The following is a 24,354-nucleotide window of genomic DNA, read 5'->3' as shown; positions in this document are numbered from 1 at the left end:
ATGGGCAGTGATTAGGGGGAGAATCAAGAGGGTGTCCCAAGGCCAAGTGCAGAAAGATTCTAAAGGGGGAGTGAGTAATCAGTCATATCAAATGCTGCTAGCAGGTTGATAAGTTGAGTGTGGGAATTACCATTGGTTTGACACCATGAAGTTCTCCATTGACCTTGATAAAAACACTTTTAGTGATGGTTGGATGATGGGTCTAGAGAAAGTGGTAAGAGAGCAAATGGAGATGGCAGATGTGGACAGCTCTTTCAAGGAGTTACTACAAAGGGGGTATAAGAAATAGGGTGATAACTGGAAGAGGCATGGAGTTAAAGAAAGGAAGGACATTTTTTATTTGCTTTAAATGAGGAATGTTGCATAGTTTTTTTGTTAATGGGAATGGAACAGTAGTGAGGAAAAGTTGGTGATGCAGGGGTGAAAGGGATCTGTTGGGAACAGGAATGAGTACTTAAGTTGATAGAAAAAGTAACAACATGAAGCACAATATAGAAAAAAGGGAGTAAATAGAAAAAAGGGAGTAGTAGGGATTAAGTTGAGTTGTCTATATCTGATCATCTTGATGGCTTAATACTGCTACACTTTTACCAGAAGTGAAATTCAAAGATTATTTGAGTACCTTTGTTACTAAGTGCTGTTTTAGTCACTGGATTTGAGCTTCTTGGATTTTCCCTCAGCTAGCATATAGTCTAGAAGAGGAAATAAGTATATATCTACATCTATAAATACATACTTAAATGTATATCTACCTAAATATCTAAATATATATATTAAATACATATCTGTAGCAGATGCAGGGAGTGATATAAATTGTTTTTGAAGTTAGAGAACTCTTTCTATCTTGAATCATGGAAGGCCGCCCAAAGATGTTGTTTGGAAATGATGACCTGGGTTTCTGCGACAGTCTAGTGTCACTGAAGAGCCTTAACAGTTGCATGCCGGGTTCAGAATTATTAGTGTATGCTTTCTGCCCTATGCATTCACTAGTTCCCAGCGTATTTTGAAGTGACTCTGCAGGAAGAAGAGAGATCTTCGTTATGTTAGCAACATGATGTACTAAAACTGGAAATTAATGTACTCCCAAGCTGAGAGGCCTCTGGAGCTCTGCTTGTTGATTATCTCTGGCAGTGAACTCATGAATTCAACTTTTGGTATTTTGAGCTCTGGGATTGGGATGGGGATTCCACAGAAAAATGTGGCATGCTTTTCTATTAAAGATGTATTCATAAACACTTATCATAGCCCTGAGACAGGAACTGACAGACCACATAAAATAGCTTATTGTAGAATTAGTGCACGTGGGAATCTGCTCCCATTATTTTTTCTCAAATCCCTTAAAATAATTTTTCAGTAAATCTGAGCACAATTCACATCTGATTATATGACAGTAAATAACTGTGTGCTATAACTGGTTCTCTATAAGAATATACTTAGAATAATTATATTTTGAATTTTAGGTTCTCAATTCTATAACCTTTATTTCATTTCCCATGATTTCCCCTTTTTCTCACTTTTTTTTAACATAGGGAGCTTCCCTCTTGTTGATGCTGAAAACTTACCTCAGTGAAGATGTATTTCAACATGCTATTGTTTTTTACCTGCATAATCATAGCTATGCATCCATTCGAAGTGATGATCTGTGGGATAGTTTTAATGAGGTAAGTGACCCAAATATTTCATTTAGTTCTGAGAGTTCTTCTATTTATATTTTTATCAAGTATATAACTACGCCATGGTACCAAGGATAGTTATTTGAGAAAAGGGGGATGACTGGATTAAATGTCAAGAAATGGAAGTACTCATCTTAAGTATTGAGATTATTGTGTATGGCCTTGTGTAACTATTTTTGTTCTATACCTTAATCTCAAATTCCTACTTTGTAGGAAAGTTGCTCTTCCTGAATTAATATATATTACTATATTTTCATTATTTGATTTTTTCAAAAATCTGTTTTCCTTTTCTTATGCTTTTGCATCTTTATCTATCTCTGATTCATAATTTTTTCCTACACTCTGCTCTATAAATCCTCCTGTCTTTTGTGGCCATGTTCCTACAAGGCCATCTTCATAGAGGATAGATCATAAGCTGCTGCCATGGGCTGCGTATTGCCCTTGGATCATTTTGCTGTTTGGATTTTGTTGTTCCTGCAGGTGTTCTAACAAGCAGTGAAGTTCAAGTTAGGCTTCAGAGCAGTGCATGAACCCAGCCTGCATTGTACATTTATGCTAATTGCATAACCCTTATGAGCATTTTGGTATGTCACCCTGATCCAGACCAATGGTTCTTAATGTTTTGGAAGATCACAGACATATTTGAAACTTTGAAGAATATTCTGGACATGTTCCCCAGAAAAAACACATATATACACAAAGTTTCAAAATTTTAGGGCCCTGGTTTAAGAATTCCTATTCTGGGGGCACCTGGGTGGCACAGTCAGTTAATTGTCTAACTCTTGGTTTCAACTCAAGGTCGTGGATCTCAGGATCATGAAATTGAGCCCCATGTCAGGCTCCACACTCAGCGCAGAGTCCGCTTAAGACTCTCTTCTTCTGCCCCTCTCCCCCGGCCCCCAGGCACGCTCACTCTCTCTGGCTCTCAAATAAGTGAATAAATCTTAAACAACAACAAAAACACCTCCTACTCTCAATCTTTCCCATATACTCTCTCTGCTTCCTTATCTTATCTGAAACCTTGTGTTTTCTAGCTGTTAACCCTGCGCCCAGAAGATAGACCTTCTCCCTTCTCTCTGAGTTCTCTTTGCAAAGACGAATTAGTCCCTATTACTTAAGAGTTGCTTTCAAATCACTGTTTTTGCTCTCATTATATGGTAACATTTCAATTGAAAGCCACATTATTTATTCTATACTCATTGCATTATCTCCTGACATTTAGAATATATTTCTGCCTTTCTGATTGTCTTCAGCTTTTGCATCATAATGTTTTCCTATCCCAACCTCATCCCTAACACTATCTCCAGGTCTTTCAGCACCTACATCGAATAATGCACTGGGCTTTTCATTTCCATTCTGTTTCAGAGGCCCAAAAGTGCCTTTGGCAAAGTTTGTTTTCTTCCCAATTCCTTATCTAGAGATGAATAGATCAGAGCCATGAGAAATGTAATATTAATATTGCAATGAATTTGGGTAGATTTCATCCATCCTTTCTGCTTTAAATAAATGGGCATATGGAGGTAGAGGTGAGGCGTGTCATCATGCAACGATACTGTTAGCAAACACTTAAAGTGCTTAATGATTTTAGGCACTTGCTGTTCAAATCCATATGCAACCTAGAAAATGGTTGGAATTGGAAGGTTAACTCACCTGCTTTAAAGAAATAGTTCCAGAATTTCTATTTAATCAATGATTCCAGTGTCATAGAGATAGTGGACTTTAGAGGGTCTGTGAACCTCCGACGCTGGATTCTAGATTTCGTAGATACTGATGCAGTTTCTGGGAGAGAGCACTGGGCCCATTAACATCTTACTTTGTTGCTGCTTTCTGACACTCCCCATGGTATTCGTTCTTTCCAAGGTGGACGCTCACATGTACGGAAAGCAGAAGGTCTGGATGCAGGCTGACTCACAGGAGAAAGCTGTGCTTCTTACTCTAGAGTATTTGTCACGATTCATACCTTCTATAGGGTGGTATTGTGAGCTGAAAGAGTGCTTGTCCTGACATAGAGATTTGGACAAACACTGGGTGTACTTCTTTTTCAACACAGGGTTTCTCTCACTTTCTCTAGTTATCTAGAGAAAGTTCTGTTCCAGGTGACTTTCCTTTTGGCAGCTGCTCATTCACTTAGATCAGAAGTATAAATTTAACTCTGTATTTGTGCTTCTGGTTTTCTATTAATAGAACGTGTAGTCTTCATAGAATATGGTAGACAGAGAGGGAAAGGTACAAACTATAGTTTTTAAGCTGTTCACTTTTAAGCGAAAATAATTTATTCTTTTTTTTTTTTTGGTAGATCACAAACAAAACACTAGATGTCAAAAAAATGATGAAAACCTGGACCCTGCAAAAAGGATTTCCTTTAGTGACTGTTCAGAGAAAAGGAAGGGAGCTTCATGTGCAACAAGAAAGATACTTTTTAAATACGAAGACTGAAATTCAACCTTCAGATGCAAGGTACATTCCGGCTTTCTCCTCCAGCTCTCTCTCTTTCACCCTTGGGTTAGAGTATTTGTAGTCACAGGTTTCTATGAAACCTAACAAGATTATCTTTTTCTGGGAAGAGCTTGAAAATTTCTTCTTCCTGCCAAAAGGAAACAAAAAAAAAGACCCAACAAATTATGTGTAACTGACTGAAATACTGGAGAGAGTAATAATCTTCCAAAAAAAATTTTTTTTTACAGCTATCTCTGGCATATTCCACTATCCTATGTCACCGAGGGAAGAAATTTCTCAAAATACCCATTGGTATATTTACTGGACAAGAAGTCAGGTTTGACTCTAATTCTTTTCTGATAAGAAATATGTAACAGCATGTTTTTTTAAAACTCTGACCTAGCAGCAGGAAGGAGATTAAGTGCAAAGTGGTTTTCTAAGTGCACACTGTTGGAGCTAGTTTTACCAATCACCTACACAAGATAGGACTAAAGTGAGTTTGGTCCCTATATCATGTATGAAGTTAGTCTTTCTTGTTCATGGGAAGTAAGGTATAGAAAATTGCCCTGAATGTGCTAGCAGTCTTGGTAGAAAACAGCAAAATGCTGTCTTTTTTTATATCCTAGATTAATATTTTATGTTACTAGGTATAAAGTAGTAGAAGCAGAGCAGTCTCTTAAAGTATACTCCGCTCTCTACGTTTTAGTGGTGAGTTTGGGCAACTGCATTTCAGGTGATTCTCATGCATAATAAAGGTTGACTCATGATCTAGATTTAGAGCAAATAATCATTACAAAATGTCCTATGAACATAGTATACATTTTTTGTTAATAAGAAAATGGGGTAAGAAATTATGATTCTGAAGAGGGGGATAAGAAAATGTAAAGATTGTATATGTTGTTGGACCCATAGGAGTCTATAAAAAACAAAATTGAAATGTGGTTTCTAACCATTTGTTAAATACCACTGTAAATGCCACACCATGCACCCTCTTAATTTACATCCTGAAAGAACATGAAGATCTTGGGTCCTGCAGAAACCATTAGTGATACTCTAGATTTATGAAAAGGGAACATTTCTTGTTTGAATTTGTGTCTGGTTTTCACACCTATATTTTTGAGAAGAGAGTATAGTCTAGTGGTTAATGGAATGGACTTTGGAACCAGATTATCTGGTTCACTTGTATGCCTGCATGTAGTTCTGTGATTCTCTGCGCCTCATTCCCTCAGCTACAGAGTGGACATGATGACCCTATTTTATAGTGTTATAGATTGAGTTCATTTATGTGAAGCACCTAGAGTAATGTCTGGCATGTGTTACGTGGTATATACAAGTTACCTGTTGTTATTCATGCTACTATTGAAAAATCTTTAAACATAGTATATCCACATTATATAAAAGGTAGAAAATGGAGAACAGATCAACCCATCACAACTATTCTCATGATTATTTCTTTCTAATAATTTTTAAATATTTTTTTACTTAGTTGATACCATTGTGTACAAGTGATTTTTATCTTGCCTTTTTGAAAAACATATAGAATATTGATTTGATTTTTCCTTCCTGTTGGACACTTGATTCACCATTTGTCTCTATTTTAAAAAAAGGTCTTAGTAAAAATTTGTGATCTTAATGTTTTGCCGTTATATGAACTTCTTCATAGGAATGCTTCTCAGAAATGAAGACTGTTATCTTTTGTGATTTAATACACATTTCTAAGTTGCCTTTCTATGATATAATAATTTATAATGCCAGGTGAAATATGTGAGCATACCAGTTGCATTGCTGTTTAACTAGAGTGGAGTGTTAAAACAATCTCATTTAAAACATTAAGAACACTTGATGATATTATATCTTTGATTAATATAACATAACCAGGGGTTCAAGGAAGGGCTGCCTTTGATGAAAACAAAACTCGTTACTTTTAAGTGTCCTTGGAAGGACGGTCCCTGACTAAAGAAAGAACACTTCATCCCATCCCCTTTTTGGACCAATAAGGAAATTTTCCAGACCTCCCAATAGTATGTAAATTTTTGGTGGTATTAGAAATAATTGGGCAATGAGAAACCCGCTTTTATAAAAGACCCTTAACTTTTAAAGCTCAGTTTGAATGTGAGCTTTGAAAACTGTCTTTGAGTCTCATATCCCAAAGTCTAGCTCCTGTTTTCCTGCTGTAGCCTTTTCTCCCTCCGCCCTTCCCTGGCACTCTGTGCTTCTGCTCTACAGAAACTGTTTCACACCTCAGATGTGCTCTCCTGCCCTTGCACGTGCTGTTTGCGCTCCGGGAAGAACACTCTTACCTCTCCACTCCCTTGATTTACTGCTGTTCATTCTTCAGATCTCAGCGTGCTCACTGCTTGCTCTAGGCAGCCTTCCCTAACCTCAAGACAGGTTAGATGTCTGCTTGTGTGCTCTAACAATACGCTCTGCTTTTCTTCTTTTGATATACTGTAAATACTGTTTCCCTTAGGTCTGTCCCCACATTAGATGTGTTCCCTATTTAAGGTAGAGTTCCTGGCTAGGTGAATCACTTTTGCGACCTTAGCACCCAGTACGCACACATTTTTTAAATGAATAAAATTTAGTATGTAACGAGGTGACTCAATTTCAGGTCTCACTGTGAAAAGTTTTAGGAAAAGAGCATGCAAAGCCTGATGAAATGATAACTTCTATTTTCCTTCCTTTGCAAGTATTCTTAATAAAGGGGAATATGCAAAATGTGCCATAATGTAATTGGTTTAATCTGGAGCTGGAATGGATCCAACAGATGATGAAAGCAGTGTCTGTTACTTCCTCTTCTCAAATGTGCTTTCCCTTGCTGCCACTGCTGCCCCTGCTGTTTCAATTCCGGGCAGTTCAGGTTTTCAGAGTCCACACTGAAAATGTTCTGTCCTCACTAAAAATTATTGACCCTGAGGGTGGTTGGGTCTTCTTGGTTCCTAATGCTCTGGTGAGAAGCACTCTTATTTTAATTGCATTTTAATTTTTTTCTATTCCCAAAAGAAGTGTGGTAGAGACAGGGGCTACAGAGGCTTACTTTTTGCCGTATGACTTTAGTGCGCTGTGTGAATTGTTAAGTCTCTAGTATATTTCCATGTGTTCTAATGCCAGGGCTGCTGGGTTAGTCTGTTTGTTCAGTCAACTATAGGAGTTATGTTTGATCAATATCTTTGTCACTTTTTCCCACATACGTGAATTTTGAGTGATTAATAGTTGGGCCTAGGGGCGCGTGGGTGGCTCAGTGGTTTAAGCCTCTGACTTCAGCTCAGGTCATGATCTCAGGATCCTGGGATCAAGTCCCACATCAGGCTCTCTGCTCAGCGGGGAGCCTGCTTCCCCCCTCTCTCTGCCTGCCTCTCTGCCTACTTGTGATCTCTCTCTGTTTATCAAATAAATAAATAAAAATCTTTAAAAAAAAATAGTTGGGCCTAAGAAGGTGTGAAAGGGGCCATTTTGTCAAGCTATATATTGAGAAAATTTCACTAAAATAATGAGTGTCTTCCTCTCCCTTCTCTCCTCTTTTCCCTCCCCACTCCCTTTCTCATCCACATCTTACTCAAACCTAAGCTCTTTAACTGTAGAAAATCTTTATATTAAATCTAATTTGAAACACTGATGATACCACTGTGCCAGAAGTATGTATCTCAAACTAAAAGACCAACACCAGTCTTTGAATAAAGGGCATTTGGAAGAACAGAATAAGGAAGGGCATATAATTAGGGTATTTATTATGTGCCATCTTTTGCTCTTCCCCCCCCCCCCAATAAAATAAAAGAGAATAAAGGGTACTGGGGAAAGGAATGCTTTTGAACAAGAGGGAATGTAGTTTAACTGTGCATATCGTACTAGCCCTCTGGAGCAAGCTGCACAGGCAGCTTCTCAACTTTGTGTAAGAACTTGTTTTTTGTTTCTATGTTTTAGTGTTTCTGTATAAAACAGTAGTTGATTTTCATAACTCATTGACAAGTGGTTTTTAAAATCACTACTAAATTGCTTCATCTGGGCTTCTGCCATATAAGATTGGAGTGAGTCTTTTTTAATACTCAATGGACTGTGAAAATTGAACTCTTAATCTGTTAATGATTACGATAAATTAAAAACATATGAGGGTAGCCTCATCCACATTTGAGCTGTAGGATGTAGTTACCTCCCTTGTGTGCAAAGCTATTATTTTTTGATACCTGTGGTTTTAAGGTCCTTCATTCTGGATCATTCAGAAGACCTGAGGGAGACTAATATGTTGATTCTTTAAAATGATAACTCTCCTCTCTCTGTTCTTGGCTACCCTGCTTTGTATTCTGTCATCGAGATGACAGTAATAATTTCGAGTACACTCCCAGCTGCCTTCCTCCTTTCTACCATCTGGACTTGGCCAAGTTTACAACACGGCAAATTGCTTATCAGTCAAAATACACTGTATTTCAGTATTTTCCTGTATCCATCCAGTGGAAGAATTGCCATACTTATCATTTCTTGCCTCTTTTTTTGGCAAAGGGAGATTTGGAGCTCTTTAGTCTTGATTCCCAAGGTTCTTTCTTGATAAAAGCTCTGCAGGAAATTGTGTTGGGTAACCTGGAGAAGGTCGATATTTTTTCCGTAGTTACTAATAAAGTTATCATTTCATCAGTCATTGTTTTTTTTAAATGTCTCCCTATTCTTCCTTAGAACTGCACTCTGCTCTACGAAAAGGAACAAATCCTATTAATGTAGTTGATTTTTCTCATCTTCTGCTCTATCAGCCATAGAACAGAAATTAATATAGGATTTTTTAATGGAAAAAACTGATTATTTGGTATGTCATGTTAGGACATGATCAGAATGTAAGTCTTTTCCATATTAAACATCCTTTGTAGTTTCAGTAGAATTGGAGAAACTCAGGTATTAAGAGAATCTGATAAATTTTAATGATTCATGCTTTTGAAGTTGATAGGCCCTGAGATTTTAGGTACCAAATTTAAATGTGTTCCTAATGCATTTTATGTGCAAAAGCCATCATACAGAGTTATTATGGTAGTGAAAATTTTAAAACAGTGTAAGTATTTCCAAATAGAAGATGGGTTAAACTATGGTAGTTTTTCAAATGGAATTTATGAAGATACTTGAATACTGTATATGAAGACAGTGGGAAAATGGCTGAGGTAGAAACTGATAGGTTAAAAAAGCAATACAAATATTAATGCATATCTGTCCACTGTGTGAAATATTACATTAATTAAAATGTGTATGGGAAAAGTCTTGGCACAGAATACACCCCCACAAAGCTATCATTGTCTGAGTTTAGATTATTTTCCTTGTCTCTGTTCTTCTTTGATAATTTTTAAAAATAAGTACTCCTTAAAGTTGGGAAGAAAACTTACTTCGTAAGTATCTATAAACCATATTTAGATTTGGTTTGAAAACCTTTACTATGACATGGTTATTTTGTTCATTCATTTATTAATTCACTTAGGATTTTTTTTTTTTAGTATCTGCTAGGAACATTGTTCTGGGCACTGAGGGATTAGCAGTAAACAAAATAGTAAGCTCATAGAACTAGATTCTAGTAAGAAGTAAATCTGGAGAAGCATACCCTTAACTATTAAATTAAGTCCAAGTCTTTGTTGCCAACTTACTTAAAGGACATTTCTTGATTCGTAATTTAAAGAATTTGAAAAATTCCTACATATATTTTGTAGTCAGATTTTGTAGTGATATATTTTGGTAGTCATATATTTTATGACTCTTTATTAATTGAAATCATTTTATATAAATTTCCAACAATTCTTTTAGCATTCGTATATTTAATAGTAGGGACTCAAAAATGCATATCACTTTCCTGTTATTTTAACCAACTTATATATTTGTGCGTAATGCGATCTTCATCCTCCCCTAATGTCTATTTTTGCTAGCTTTGAATTACGTGACTTTTCTAAATAGCTTCACTTATTCTTCCTCCAATGTAATTAAAGACAAAGACTGAGATGGAACACTTTTTACATAGTTTTTTCACTATCTTCCCTGCTTCCTCACCCTACACATTCTTTTTTTTTTTTTTTTAATTTATTTTATTTGACAGAGAGAGAGATCACAAGCAGGCGGAGAGGCAGGCAGAGACAGAGGGGTAAGCAGGCTCCCCGCTGAGCAGAGAGCCCGATGCGGGGCTCGATCCCAGGACACCGAGATCATGACCTGAGCTGAAGGCAGCGGCTTAATCCACTGAGCCACCCAGGCGCCCCCACCCTACACATTCTTATCACCTGCTTAAAACACCTGTATATCTTGAACTCTCTCAACTTGGATGTCATTTCTTCCCAGAAACCTCTCCTAACCTCCACTTGGTGGTGGAGCATTTTTTCTATGTTCTTCCATAGGATGCCAAATTTTCTTTTTCCGTCAATTACATTTATATGATACTCTGTTTGCCTGGCTACATTGGACTGTAAGATCTGGGGAAGAAGGGGCATTTCTCCCTTGTTCACCATTAAATAAAAAAATTGTTAAATGAATGAGTGGTAAATGGTAGGTATTCATCCTTTCTGATGGCTGAGTAATAATCTATTATATATATGAACCACATCTTCTTTATCCATTAAGGAGGGCACACGATGTGATGAGCACTGGGTGTTATATGCAACTAATGAATCGTTGAACACTACATCAAACACTAATGACATACTATATGTTGGCTAATTGATCTTAAGTAAAAAAAAAAAGTAAAAAAAATTTTTGAAATGAATGAGTGGTGATCTTTGCTGACTTTAAAATAACTGCACTAGGAGACAGACATTTAGTTCATTAGTAGAATAATTAAATGTAACAATATACTATATTAACTTTGAAACAAAATGCCCATTCAGTACTTTTTCTTCTATTATCTCTCCTCTCTTTCTCTCATTTTTTGGTCTGTATTAGGTGTCATCAATCTTACAGAAGAAGTGCAGTGGGTCAAAGTCAATACGAACATGAATGGCTATTATGTTGTACACTATGAAGATGACGACTGGGAAGCACTAATCAAACAGCTGAAAACAAATCCTTATGTCCTGAGTGACAAAGACCGAGCCAACCTCATCAACAACATCTTTGAGCTTGCAGGGTAACGTGAGCTTGGTTTGGGTTGGCGGGTTGGTTTTCAAACAAGTGTTCTGCAGAAAAAAACACTTTAGAAAAAACAATTCAAGAGAACTAGCGCATGTAGAGTTTCTTAGGTGTACTTGTTTTGGATGATTGGGAAGATGTAAGATCTAATCCTTGCCTTCAGGGGTGTTATAATCTATATAGCAACATCCACTACAAACATAGTGAACAGTTAAATAACAAGATTTAAATAGTATCTTAAGACTTGCCCATACCAACAAGTAGGACACCTGTTTGCTGAATAAAGTAGGCATTCTGGCTTTATTTCATGAGAGAATTCTTTTCAAGCAGCATTTAGTTTAGGCGTGAAGCTTAGTGCTACCCACTGGTTTGAGCGATGTGTCTGAGAGGTGGGGCCTTCGTACTTGTGTACAGCTTGCCTGCTAACTACTCTGTGCCTTATGGAATCCCAAAACCATGTATGGAAGTGATGTGTGTAGCTATCCTCTGAAAAGTGAGAGTATCAACTTGGGTTGTTATTGGGTCTAGAGACACATGGAATATTCAAAAGTGTTCTTTCTGACCTTTGTTGACCTTATTTTGGTTCATTTTGTATGAAGTGATCTTACATTATCTGAGCCATCATTGTTTTGACTTCTCCTAAATGGTTAATTCTTAAAATATGCTCACCATAAATTCACAGTGGACCTGTAACAAGTTTGACAAATTCCCATACAAATAACAAAATATTTTCTTTTTGATTCAAATCCTCTTTATGCTACTTGTCCTCACCTGGTAAATATAAGTGATAAATAAATAAATAAATAAAGGTAGTACTCTTCATCGTTTCCCACGAAACGGGACGTTGTAATACTTTCCATGAGTCTGTAGCAATTTACAGGTGACTTGGGGAATAAAACTTGAGCTCTTGTTTATCTTTCTCATGAAATCTATCTTTAACCTTGGGTCATACACATGAACTTAATCAAGGATAATAATATTTAGTCTGACTTTACAGAATACCACCCTAAGCTTAAAACTTTAGTTCTTCAAGACTCACCATCTGTTCATAACATTTCTCTGCATGCCTATAGAGTTCATCTCCCTCAGCATATTGACTTTTCTGTTCTATTACCTTTTAGCTTAGGCAAGGTATCTCTTCAGAGGGCTTTTGATTTGATTGATTACCTTGGAAATGAGACCTATACCGCACCCATCACTGAAGCCCTGTTCCAGACCGGCCTCATCTATAACCTCCTTGAAAAGCTAGGATACATGGATCTGGCCTCAAGAGTAGTGGTAAGTCTCCCTTATTGCCAGTATGTCTTTGTTGCTTGCCTTTAATGTTGTGATTCACAGTTCTGTTCAGCAGAGTAATTGGCTGAAAAAGCAACCAGCCACGTTCCCTTTTCTTCATTTTCCTAGTTATGAAATCTTTACTTTGAATCATTATGACATTGCTTACCAGGAAGTGTTGATAAAAGGCTTGCATAACATGGTCTTGTTTGAATATCAAAATAAAGAATTCTGACACTGCTGTCAAAATGAGGGCACATGAAAAGAAAACCTCTATTCAAATCCCAGTCTATTTTTACATAATAAATGCTTGAAGTAGGTCCTTTTGCAATGGGGTGTTCCCCACTGATTTCCTAGTTGGTCATTATGAAATGACAGTGATGTCTGTATTGAGAATATCCTGTTTTAGGAGTTCTTACTGATACCTCTCTTACGGAGGATGATACTGGTGGATATATTTCTCTGCAAAGTACTAAAGGAGTCTCGGTATTGGGGACTGCTTTCCCTTTTTTAAAACCAGTTGCCTAATTAGTGTTAAATTAGATTTAATACTGATATCTCAGTATTATACTGTTGACAGTAAAAGCTTGGGAGGAAGAGATTAATTCTTTTTTTCATCTGACTCTGAATCATCACATTCTGACAACAGGTTTTGCTTTAGAGACCAGTTAGATTTTCCAGGCACTAGGCAAAAGGCAGCTTTCAGAAAAAGGAAGAAAGTATTGAACCAGAAATTAGAACGTCTTTTAGGGTTTTGGTGTCTTCACTGGGGAAGGCAAGAGGTTGGATTACATCTTTTTTTTTTTTTTTTTTAAACACCCCTTTTCTGCCTCTTGCTAGGCTGCTGCACATCTTCTGTGATGAGTTCTCCCATCACACACTATTCTCAGTGTGAGGAGGCAAGGCCAGCTGGTGGGCCATATGGAGCTTGAGAAGCACTCTTCCCCCCAGGTCTCTGATCTGACCCCAAAAGAGCTATGCCTATTCCTTCCCATAAGGGTGATACTTAAGTCAGATGATTTCTGAGGGCTTTTCTCATTGTTACGATTTTCATCTTTCTTCTGTATCATGAGGCTCTTACCATCCTTAATAAAAACCAGTATCTTCAAAATGTGACTCAACCCATAGTAAATACTGAGCAAACAAATGAGTGAAACATACCAGAAACTGTTCATTTCAGTGCTTGTTATGTTCTGTACACCATGCTTAAGTGTTTAATGTAGATTACCTCATTTAATCCTCACACTATGCCAGACAGATATCTCTACCCTCCTTGAATTAGATAGGGAGACCCAATAACCTCCCTCCCATCACTTACCTAGTAAATTACAAAGCTGAGCTTCAAACCCAGATTAGTTCCACTCTGAAGCCCACTGGTTTTGTGTTATGTTGCTGTATTTTAACTTAATTTGTCTTCTAGCAATGTCATCTTTCAAAGGATACCTTTTGGTTGGAAAAATCAAGACTGTTTCTTTGCTATCATTTTTTTAAACAGAGGTTATAAATTAAAGCCATTTGAAAAATTTGTAGACCGTGTGTTTAAGGTTTAAGATGACAGACTTACACTTAGTGCCCTTGAAAATAAAGTTGTCAACTTAATATTTGAGATTTCTTTTATATTTAAAATGTCAATAAAATTTATATTCTCCATGTACACTTCGAGGAGTATGCAAATAACTTATTGGTCTCTTTAGGGAAAATTTAGAATCCAACACTGACTTTGTACTGTTAGTCTATGGAAGAGATTGGCTTTGTGGTAGCCACTTCAGCTACTGTAGGTGAATGTTTGAGTTGTTTGCAATTTGGAGCTATTACGAATGGCATTGCTACGAATATTCTTATATATAGCTTTGTTGAATATATGTATGCATTTCTATGGGGTATATGTCTGGAAGTGGAATTGCTGAGTCATAACATATTTATAGTTAATACTGTACCATCAAATCGTTGTTCAATGTTGTATCAATTTGTGCTCCATCAGCAGGCTATGAGAATTTGAGTACTATTCTGGCTCTGTATCCTTGTCAACACTTTGTATTAATAGTGATCTTTTTCCTTTTAGCCATCCAGTTGGATGCATAGTGGTATCACAATTTTGGCTTTAATTTGTATTTCCCGGGTGCCTGGGTGGCTCAGTCGGTTAAGCATCTGCCTTCTGCTCAGGTCAGGATCCCAGAGTTCCAGGATCAAATCCCGCGTTGGCTCCCTGCTCAGTGGGGACCCTGCTTCTCCTCCTGTCCCTCACCCTACTCTTGTGCTCTTTCTCTCTCTTAGATAAATAAGTAAAATCTTTTAAAAAAATTATTTGTATTTCCCTAATGACTAGTGAAGATGAATTCCTTTGGATTTGTTTATTGACCAGTAGACGTACACTTTGGTTAAGTGCCCAGGTGATTAACGTTTTTCCTATTGGATTTTCTGCCTTTCTCTAATTGATTTGTAGAGCTCTTTATAGAGTCAAGATAGGAGTCCTTTGTTGCTCATGTACATTTCCAAGTATCTTCTCCCCCTCAGGCTTTTTCAGTCTCTTTATGATGTTTTTTGATTAGCGTAAATTCTTAATTTTTGTGTATGCAGTCTGCCAACCCACAGATATTCTCCTTTGTTCCCTTCTGAAAACTTTATGATTTTACCTTACGCATTTACAACAGTGACCCATCTGGAATTGATTTTTGTGTACGGTATGAGTTAGACACAAAGATTCTTTTTTTGATATGGCCATCCAGTTGATCCGTCACCAGTGTGCTTTATTGTATGCATAGATTTTTTTATTATTGAATTTTTATGATCACTTTGGGGGTTATTAGTGCCATATCAAATCAACACCACTTGCGGTAGTAATTTAGTTTCCTTTAGCTGCCGTAATAAACTAGTACAAACTTGTTGTCTTAAAACAACAGAAACATATTCTCTTATAGTTCTGGGAGGTAGAAGGCCAAAATTAAGGTGTTGGCAGGGCAGATGGATTCCTTCTGAGGGAGACTGTCTTCATGTCTCTGCCAGCTTTGAGCCATTGCCAGCGGTACTTAGCATTCCTTAGCTTGTAGATGCATCACTACAATTTCTGCCTCTGTCTTGACCTGACTTTCTCTCTTTGTTTCTGTGTCCAAATTTCCCCTCTTATATAGGCACCAGTCAGTAGATCTGGGCCCATCAAATTCAGTATGACCTTATCTTAAATCAATTACATCTGCAAATACCTATTCCCAAATAACTTTACACTCACAGATTCTAAGCAGACATGAATGTTGGGGGGATACAATAAATAACTTGAGTATGTATCACTCATTTTTTTTTTTTTTTTTTTTTACTATTGAAGGAGCATGTTGATAGTGAATATGCTTAAAGAAGTTAGCAGAATGGTGGCGCATGGGTGGCTCAGTAGGTTAATGCCTCTGCCTTCGGCTCAGGTCATAATCCCAGGGTTCTGGGATGGAGCCCAGCATCAGGCTGTCTGCTCAGGAGGGAGCCTGCTTCCCCACCCCACCCCGCCTACTTGTGATCTCTTTCTGTCAAATAAATAAAATCTTTTTAAAAAATGTATAAAGAATTCTTCTTTTTTTTTTTTTTTTAAAAAAAAGTTAGCTGAATGTTCTTGAAGCTGCCCAGCTAGTTAAATTTCATGGTGACAGAAGCCATTCTTCCCCCTGCCTCTCTCCAGTAACTCTGTTCCGGGTCCTAGTGTCAGAAAGCACTTGATACTTACCTCAGGCTGTCTCTATGCTAAATTCAATCCAAGGAGTTAGATCTTTTGAGTATTTTCTTTCTGTGATGCTTGAGTAACTCTGAGTCCTCATCCTGGATGATGATTTCCAGTGTGCTGGGCAGGAATGTGTTTATGAAGAACATACGCCAGGGCGGGGCCCAGGGGATGGATACTTAGATGAAAATTGCAGCTTAATATGTGTCTTTGAGCCTATGGGCCCATAACTGCTGGAGATTTTGTACACTTGATCGTTAGTTAAAAGTCAGGTTAGTTAACCAAGAGTGAGAAATTGTCTCTTAAATTCAGAGGGCATTCTGGTACCATCACAGCGCTCAAAGTATAAAATCTGATACTGTAGTTAGAGATGGGAATGGTAGACATTTCTGAGTCCTTGGATCCAATCTTCAAATAGTATTTATGATTAAGACTCGTGTCTAATTTTCTGTGTTGTTGTCACCAGAGCATTTTGAACATATATTGGTCATTTTGTTATCTAGGCTGCACATACCTACACAGTACATACATCTCTATCACATTTTGTGATGCATGCTGTGGCGTTAGGGTAGATAGGGTCTGCAGGCACTTTTGAATGGTGTCAAATGGTTCACATCTGATGTTATCGTCTGATCCCAGCCATATTCCTGTTTCATCACTTACAAGTCTGTCATTCTTTTACAGATGAGGGATTGGTGGGATAAACCTTTTGCAATAAAAGCTGACACATCACTTTTAAGAAGCTGAGTTGACCCAAGAAAGAACTCCCTGGGCATATCAGTGTAAAATTAAAGCAGTAAATCAAAATGTAGTACATAATATAAATGCCACCATCTTTCCTGTCTGTTTTATTTTAAAAATCATTTTGTGTAACTGTTCTTGCATTTTATTGCATACCCAATGTTTGTAGCTTGTATAACCATCCGTTTATTTTTTTTCCCCACTTGCCATTTTCATTTCATAAAATCAGAGGATTGGATTCTGTTGTTTACAAAACAAAATTTAGAGTCATGGAAAATGGGTTCTTTCTTTGAATCGCTGGCTTCAACAAAGAAGCATGTGCTCTATGATTTATTAATATGAAAAATATAACCTGGATTACTTATGAAAATGATAAACAGGAATTTTCTAAAAACAGAATTATTTTATAATAAAATCTTTTGCTCTATTATGTTATCATTTGAAACATATATAAAATCAACTCTTTGGGGATTTCATCTTAACTCTTTGGTACCAGAAATAACTAGTAAGATTGTACCCAGTAACTCTAGTGGAATAACTGCTTGGGAATTAGCCTGAGCTTCTTCAAGGGTTGGGCATCCCTTGCTTCCAGTATTTTAACGTGCCGTTTTTTTTTTTCCCCTACTCATTTCTATATGTTTTAGTAAACTCTCACTGACATTTTTCTCCACTGAATTTTTTTTTTTAGTAGTATCTCAAGCATGTGACTTTTTTTCTTCTCATTCTTCGCTTGTTTCTGCTGGACAGTTCTGAGTCGCTCTGAATTTTCTTTTATTCTTTATTAATTTGGGATGTTTTGCCGTCATGCCATTGAGAACGTCAGGCCAGTGGCGGGCAGCATGCTCGGTGCAGCCGTGTGTATCAGTAGGATCTCCTGCCTTGCTTTCATGTCCCTTGGATTATCCATCAGCGTGGCAAGTATTTTTCCACTTCATGTCCTCTCAATGACTCGCAGGCTTTGTTATTCACACATTCCACAAGGTGTCTGTTCTCTCTTTCATTGCTTTTGAAGCAAACAAAAGCGAGTGGACATGTTATCACAAACTTGGAGTCCTTCCCCTTGCCCAGATTCCGTTTTTTCTTTCTTGTAGCTCCATGGGAGACTTCTGTAGAGAAGGTCTGGTGAGAAAATGGCGTCAGCAGTTTTAAAAGCTCCAAATAGGACTCATTTTAGGTATTGACAGTGGTACTCTGCAAGAAAAAGATGCTCCATGGAGAATTTGAGCTGATTTTCTGGGGCGTATGAGTGTTACAAACCAATGAATCTAGCATATGGGTATTCACTGTGTTACTCTTGTTGTTTTACTACAGGTCTGAAAATACTTTACATAAAAAGTTGAGGGTGGGGAGATAACGATAAACAACTCTGCATGCCTCATTTTCTTGCTAATTCAATTAGATTAATTTGTTACATCATCAAGCTAACTGATATTTTAAGTATTCCTTTAATATTGCATTTAGAGACATTTAAACATCTGCCTGTCGGTAAAGAAGTATATTTTTCTCATTGTTTTGTGGGTTTATGGAGTCTAAAGTCATGAGGTTAGAAAGTTCCAGCTCGCCTCTGACAGTGGCTATAAGTGATACTTGCTAGCAGGAAAATATCTTCTCACACAGAAGACAGGCTTTCTACTGCAGTGAAGTCATCCATTCTTTCTGTTATGTAATTAAGAGATCCTCTCCCCTTGGCTCTAGAAGCTTATATATAGTCTTTGTTATTGAATGGTTTTGCCCAGTTGTACACACGCTTTGTATGTCAGTTGATATTTATGAAGTAATACCTAGATCCTCTTTATCTCCCTGAGTGAACATTGGGGAAGAAAGATCTAGCCATCTTGATTTTTCTGATTGTCCTAATGATTGTTAACAATTTGTCTCTGTAGGCCAGGGTATTTAAATTACTTCGAAGCCAAATCGAACAGCAGACTTGGACTGACGAAGGCCCCCCATCTGCCCGGGAGCTTCGGTCAGCCTTGCTGGAGTTCGCATGCGCCCACAGCCTCGAGAACTGCAGCACTGTGGCCATGAAGCTGTTTGACGATTGGGTGGCATCCAATGGAACTCAAAGGTGACATGTCCTTCTACTCAAATGAGCTCTCTTCCTCTTCCTTACCTTGGTATCATGTACTGAAACCAGGATCTTTTCATCCTGGCTCAAAAATGTTATAAGACTGAATGTTAGCGTAGGTGAAGTCTATATACTTGTATTGTCAAACAAGACTGTTTTTTTAAACCGTAATAAAATACATGAAGCATAAAATTTATTATCTTAACATGTTTTAAGTGTACAGTTCAGTAGTGTAAGTATATTCACACTGTTGAGCAATGAATCTCCAGAACTTTCTATCTTGTAAAACTTGAACTCTTTACCCAGACAACTCTCCATTTTCTCCAGTCCCCAGCCCCTGGCAGCCACGGTTCTATTTTCTGCTCTAAGTACCCTATGTGAGTGAAATGTACAGTATTTGTCTTTTTCTGACTGACCTGTTTCACTTGCCCTCAAGTTTCATCCGTGTTGTAGCATGTGTTAGAATATTGCTCCTTATTAAGGCTGAATATATTCATTGTGTGTATACAGTGTAAATGGTGTATACACATTGAATTTTGTTTCTTGATTCACCCATTGATAGACATTTGAGTTGCTTCCACCTTTTGGCTTTTGTTAGATAATGCTGCTATGAACGTAGGTATACAAATACCTCTTCAAGACTGCTTCTGACTCTTTCAGATGTGTACCTAGAAGTGATATTGCTCTATCATATGGTAGATCTATTTTTAATTTGGGGGGGGCTACCGCCATGTTTTTTTACATAGTGGTTGCACCATTTTATAGTCCCACCAATAGGGCACAGGGGTTCCAGTTTTGTCACATCCTCACCAAGTACTTGCTGTTTTCTGCTTTTTTATAGCAGCCATCGGTGTGGGTATGAGCTGTCAAACAAGTCTCTTGTAATTAATTTAGTGCTATACCATAGCAAGTGTAGTTAGCAGTTAGTAGACATGTTTTTGATGATGACTGGTTCTCTCTGTGTTCCTTAGTGGGCATTATGAAAATAGATTCAAGCGTCAGATGGGAGTTGGGGTGGAGGATTGGGATAACCTGCTGATATCCTTTCCAGCTCTGAGATCTTAATAAGGCCAGAAAACTGTGCTTCTTCCCCTCTTCTCACCACTGTATTTCCACCATGGAACTCACCACAATACGTGGTGATGCATTGATTTATTCTGTACATTGTGATAGCCTCTAATTCCCAGAGGGAGAGACTGGGTCTCCTTCTTCTCTTTCCCAGCTTCCAGCCAGGTGTCTGCCTGGTTCTTTGTGGGTGCTCAGTGAATAATGACTGCATTAAGATGAATTGATACTCTTTATGGTCACACCACCAGGGAAGTAGCTGCCCACTGAGTTAAATATTTTCTTGACAATGAGTTGTAAAGACTCTTCTGTTATGTGCACAACCACCACTAGTCAATTCCTTGCCTTTCCTTGTTTTTCTCATATTCGTACCTTTCTTACAGCCTACCTACTGATGTCATGAGTACTGTGTTCAAGGTTGGAGCAAAAACAGAGAAAGGCTGGTCATTCCTGTTAAGCAAGTATGTCTCTATAGACTCCGAAGCAGAAAAGAATAAAATACTTGAAGCTCTTGCCAGCTCAGAGGATGTACGGAAACTTTACTGGTATGAAACCACCCAAGCAATATGATACATAAAAACCCAAAGCATAAAAGCATGGTGCTCCTAGGTTTGGGGAGCTCCTTTTCTCTGGGATCTCCCTATTTCTGCCTTTACTTGTGGACTAGCCTTGACTTGGACAGTGTGTGGTGGAGCCCACATGTGTTGGGCTTCGTCTCAGGGACTGGACCTGTACGGATGGGCAGGAGGGGCTTTGCTAAAAGAGATTGGGAGATGCCAAAAATCACAGTCCCCTTCTCCTTTGTGCTTAAGAACTTTTTGATCTGCTTGGGATGTTCTCTTTAGTTAGTGCTTTTTTCTTTTCTTTTCTTTCCTTTTTTTTTTTTTTTTTTTTTTTTTTTTTTTTGGTCAAGGCATTGCTCTATCCAAGCTATCATTTTAAAAATGCAGACACTTCAGTAAAACATGTAAAAACCATGGGTTATACATTCATGCGAATTTGTCAGACCTTTCCTTTTTTTTTTTCCTTAGAGATTTTATTTATTTAATTGACAGAGAATGTACATAAGCAGTGGGAGCAGGAGACTCCCCCCTAAGCGGGAAGTCTAATGTAGGACTCGATCCCAGGACTCTCATGACCTGAGCTGAAGGCAGCTGCTTAACCAATAGAGCCACCCAGGCACCCCAGACCTTTCCTCCTTTTTAATATCCAGCAGAGGAAGGGCTAGAGGTGGTAGTTTCACATGGGGTACGAGGGGCAGTAAGGAGGTGAGGTTTCCTGGCAGGAAGAACAGTCAGTGTCAGGTAGAGGAGCTGTAGGTAACCAGGAGAAATATGAAGGTATCTTGAACGTCAGCAGTGGGAAGGAAAGGAGAGGCACGTGGCTCTCATTGTTTTTTGCTCAGGTAAATCCTTCTAGTGTTCCAGAGGTGGTGTTAGCACCTGTCCAGACCCACTTTCCAGAGGACGCACTATAGTCATTTTTTTTTTTTTTAAGTAGCAGCCGGCCTCTGACCCAAGCAAATAAAAAAAAGTTTTGTTTTTAAACAGTAATAATTTTGTCTTGAACTAGTAGTACACTGATGAATTCCCCAGTATAAATACTTAAACAGTACCTAAGGAAACGGAATAAAATGTGAAAGCACCTCTCATATGACCCCTCACTACCATCCTTTCTCTCTTCTCTCTGTTAACAGCATCTGTCCCGGTGTGTGTATTTATATACTGAGCATAGTTTATACTGTACCGGGTGTTCCATAACATTCTTCGTAGTGAGTGATCAGTCTTTGAGATTTGCCTTGTTCATTCATAAAGCTTATTTCATTTGTTTTTATGGCTACACACCATTCCACAGTATGGCTCTATCACATGTTATTTAATCCATCACATCTTGGTGGGCATTTGGGTTTTCCTCCCATTAAAAATTGTTCTGGGGCATGGCTCAGAGGGTTAAAGTCTCTGCCTTCGGCTCAGGTCATGATCTCAGGGTCCTGGGATCGAGTCCCGCATGGGGCTTCCTGCTCAGCGGGGAGCCTGCTTCCTCCTCTCTCTCTGCCTGCCTCTCTGCCTACTTGTGATCTCTCTCTGTCAAATAAATAAAATCTTTTAAAAAAAAAATTGTTCTGCATTCTTTTGGGGATATGTGTTTTCCTGCTAGAAACAGATATTCTAGCACGATAGATGAGAATTGCAATTTATTTAATTACCAGGCTTTAGTATTTATCAGCTGTGTCCTGGTGTCAATTTAAATAACCTCAGTTTCTTAAACTGTAAAGTGGAGATAGGTAATGATTCCCTGTTTGAAGCCTTGTTGTGTCAAGAATTTAGAACATAATCTAGTACATATAAAGTATCGATAAATGTTAACTATTAATATTAAAAGCATATTCTAAAATGTTCTTGCTTTTTTACATCAAACAGCCCAGTTTTTTAAGAGTACCAATGTACCTATCTACTCATATCAAATAAGGTTTTTAACAACAACAACAAAATCCAGTCTTCAGAGTTATAATAAGTTCTACTTGAATTTATTTCCTAAATGTCCTTACTACATTAAGAACTATTTTATTATTGTGTGACAATATATTTAAGTCCTTATCTTATTGGTGAGTTCTGCCTTCATGTAAAAAAAAAATGACGAGTTTTCAATGTATGGATCAATCTTAGACCAACCCAAAACTTACATCCTTTGAATTGCTTCAGAACCTTAATTAGGAGACTGGCACTGATTTTAAGTTCAGTGATCACTTCATGATGAATACTTATTTTGGAAACTACCTCTGCTTTGCTCTTCAGGTTAATGAAAAATAGCCTCAGTGGCGATACCATCCGAACACAAAAGCTGTCTTTCATCATTAGAACAGTTGGCCAACACTTCCCTGGACACTTGCTGGCATGGGATTTTGTCAAAGAGAACTGGAGCAAGCTTGTCCAGAAGTAAGTTTCTCAGATAACTGCTAATTTTTCATATTCTCCAGTTCTTCATTTGAAACTCTTCCCAATGTTGTATTGATTCATAGGATTTAAGATCTGCTGTGAGAGGAAAAATGCTTCAGTGACAGTTTAACTGAAACACCCAGAAATTTTCACCCTTGTAAATGTAATCCCATAATGTGAGTCGTTTGACAGTGGTGCTCCATTCGGTACTGATTAAGCCCAGCCATGCTTGACCCTTAGGTCACTTCGCTTCACGTGGCTATTGACTATTTCAGAAGAGCTGTTTAGTTATGTGTGTTGAAAAACACCTCTTCATTGCCAGGGGAATGGATAAGAACTCAACAGCGACCCAGACAGCATGCGGAGGATTTTTTTTTCTTTCAAAGTAGTAATGGCATTTCTGGGGTAAGGTGTGATTTTTGAATCAAATAAATGAATTAATATTTTATCTGGGTATCTGTAACTCCTGCCTTTTTCTGCCCACCTTTCCTTGCCACTGATAGTGGGAATGTGTGTAGGGTTACTGCCAAGTTACTGAGCTTCATTACCCAAGAGCAGGACTCCCAGTCCGCCTTTGGCCTGTGTAATGTATGGTCAAGTAATTCTTCTGCATTTAGGAACTTTGCTTCCTAGCAGCTGCCTCATGTTTTTGCTGTTTTGGCTCTTGTATTTGTGTTTCTTCAGGTTTCATCTGGGGTCCTATACCATACAAAGTATTGTTGCTGGGTCGACGCACCTGTTTTCAACAAAGGCGCATTTGTCTGAGGTTGGTTGTATTGGGTCACCCTTTCCCCTTAGGCTGCTCAGTCTAAGTCAGATGGTGCCTTGTCATGCCAGTTTCTGCCCCTTCTCTCTGTTGGCCTTGGTCAGTGCCAGCAATTCTGCCCTGGGATGATTACTAAAAGTTGTCCTCAGCGATGAGGACAAATTCTGGTGAGGAAGATTTCTGATTCCATTCTCAACAGTATTCCTGCATCTGCCTGATACAGATCATTTTTTGAATTAAGACCAGCATATGCCAAGTCTCTTTTTAAGTGGTAATAAAATGGTTTTAAAGAATTCCATTCCGAAGGTAGAACTGGGCACTAATTCTAATTTTAGACTACTTCATTTACTGTTACTTGGCTTTTTTTCTTTTTTCCTATTCTAAACTGGAAAAATTCATGCTTGTGGAACTAAGGGCAATTCATTTTTAAAATTACCTCAGATTTCACCATACGTGATCAGGAATTGATGTAAATACTTCAAATATTAAAGTACTTCTTGGAGACACCTGGGTGGCTCAGTTGGTTACATATCTGCCTTCCACTCAGGTCATGGTCCCGAGGTCCTGGGATTGAGTCCCGCGTCGGACTCCCTGCTCAGTGGGGTGTCTGCATCTCC

The 24,354-nt window shown here is 38.0% G+C and overlaps 1 protein-coding gene across 2 annotated transcripts in view; it reads left to right on the top strand.

The window, feature by feature from the left end:
• LOC101682451 (leucyl and cystinyl aminopeptidase) overlaps positions 1–24,354 on the top strand; it is a 110,986-nt gene that overhangs the window by 77,832 nt on the left and 8,800 nt on the right. For both annotated transcript variants that reach the window (XM_004769950.3, XM_004769951.3), the window contains exons 9-17: positions 1,530–1,661; positions 3,970–4,130; positions 4,358–4,446; positions 11,001–11,184; positions 12,308–12,464; positions 18,786–18,970; positions 20,419–20,580; positions 22,831–22,971; positions 23,656–23,737. In XM_004769950.3, the coding sequence (XP_004770007.2) occupies positions 1,530–1,661; positions 3,970–4,130; positions 4,358–4,446; positions 11,001–11,184; positions 12,308–12,464; positions 18,786–18,970; positions 20,419–20,580; positions 22,831–22,971; positions 23,656–23,737 (1,293 nt within the window). The remainder of the gene's footprint in view (positions 1–1,529; positions 1,662–3,969; positions 4,131–4,357; positions 4,447–11,000; positions 11,185–12,307; positions 12,465–18,785; positions 18,971–20,418; positions 20,581–22,830; positions 22,972–23,655; positions 23,738–24,354) is intronic.

This window comes from Mustela putorius, unplaced genomic scaffold (genome assembly GCF_011764305.1).
Source record: "Mustela putorius furo isolate JIRA1106 unplaced genomic scaffold, ASM1176430v1.1 tig00537350_pilon_pilon_pilon, whole genome shotgun sequence".
Taxonomy (NCBI): domain Eukaryota; kingdom Metazoa; phylum Chordata; class Mammalia; order Carnivora; family Mustelidae; genus Mustela; species Mustela putorius.
The sequence above is the reverse complement of the archived record's forward strand: the minus strand, read 5'-3'. Positions and strand labels throughout refer to the sequence as shown.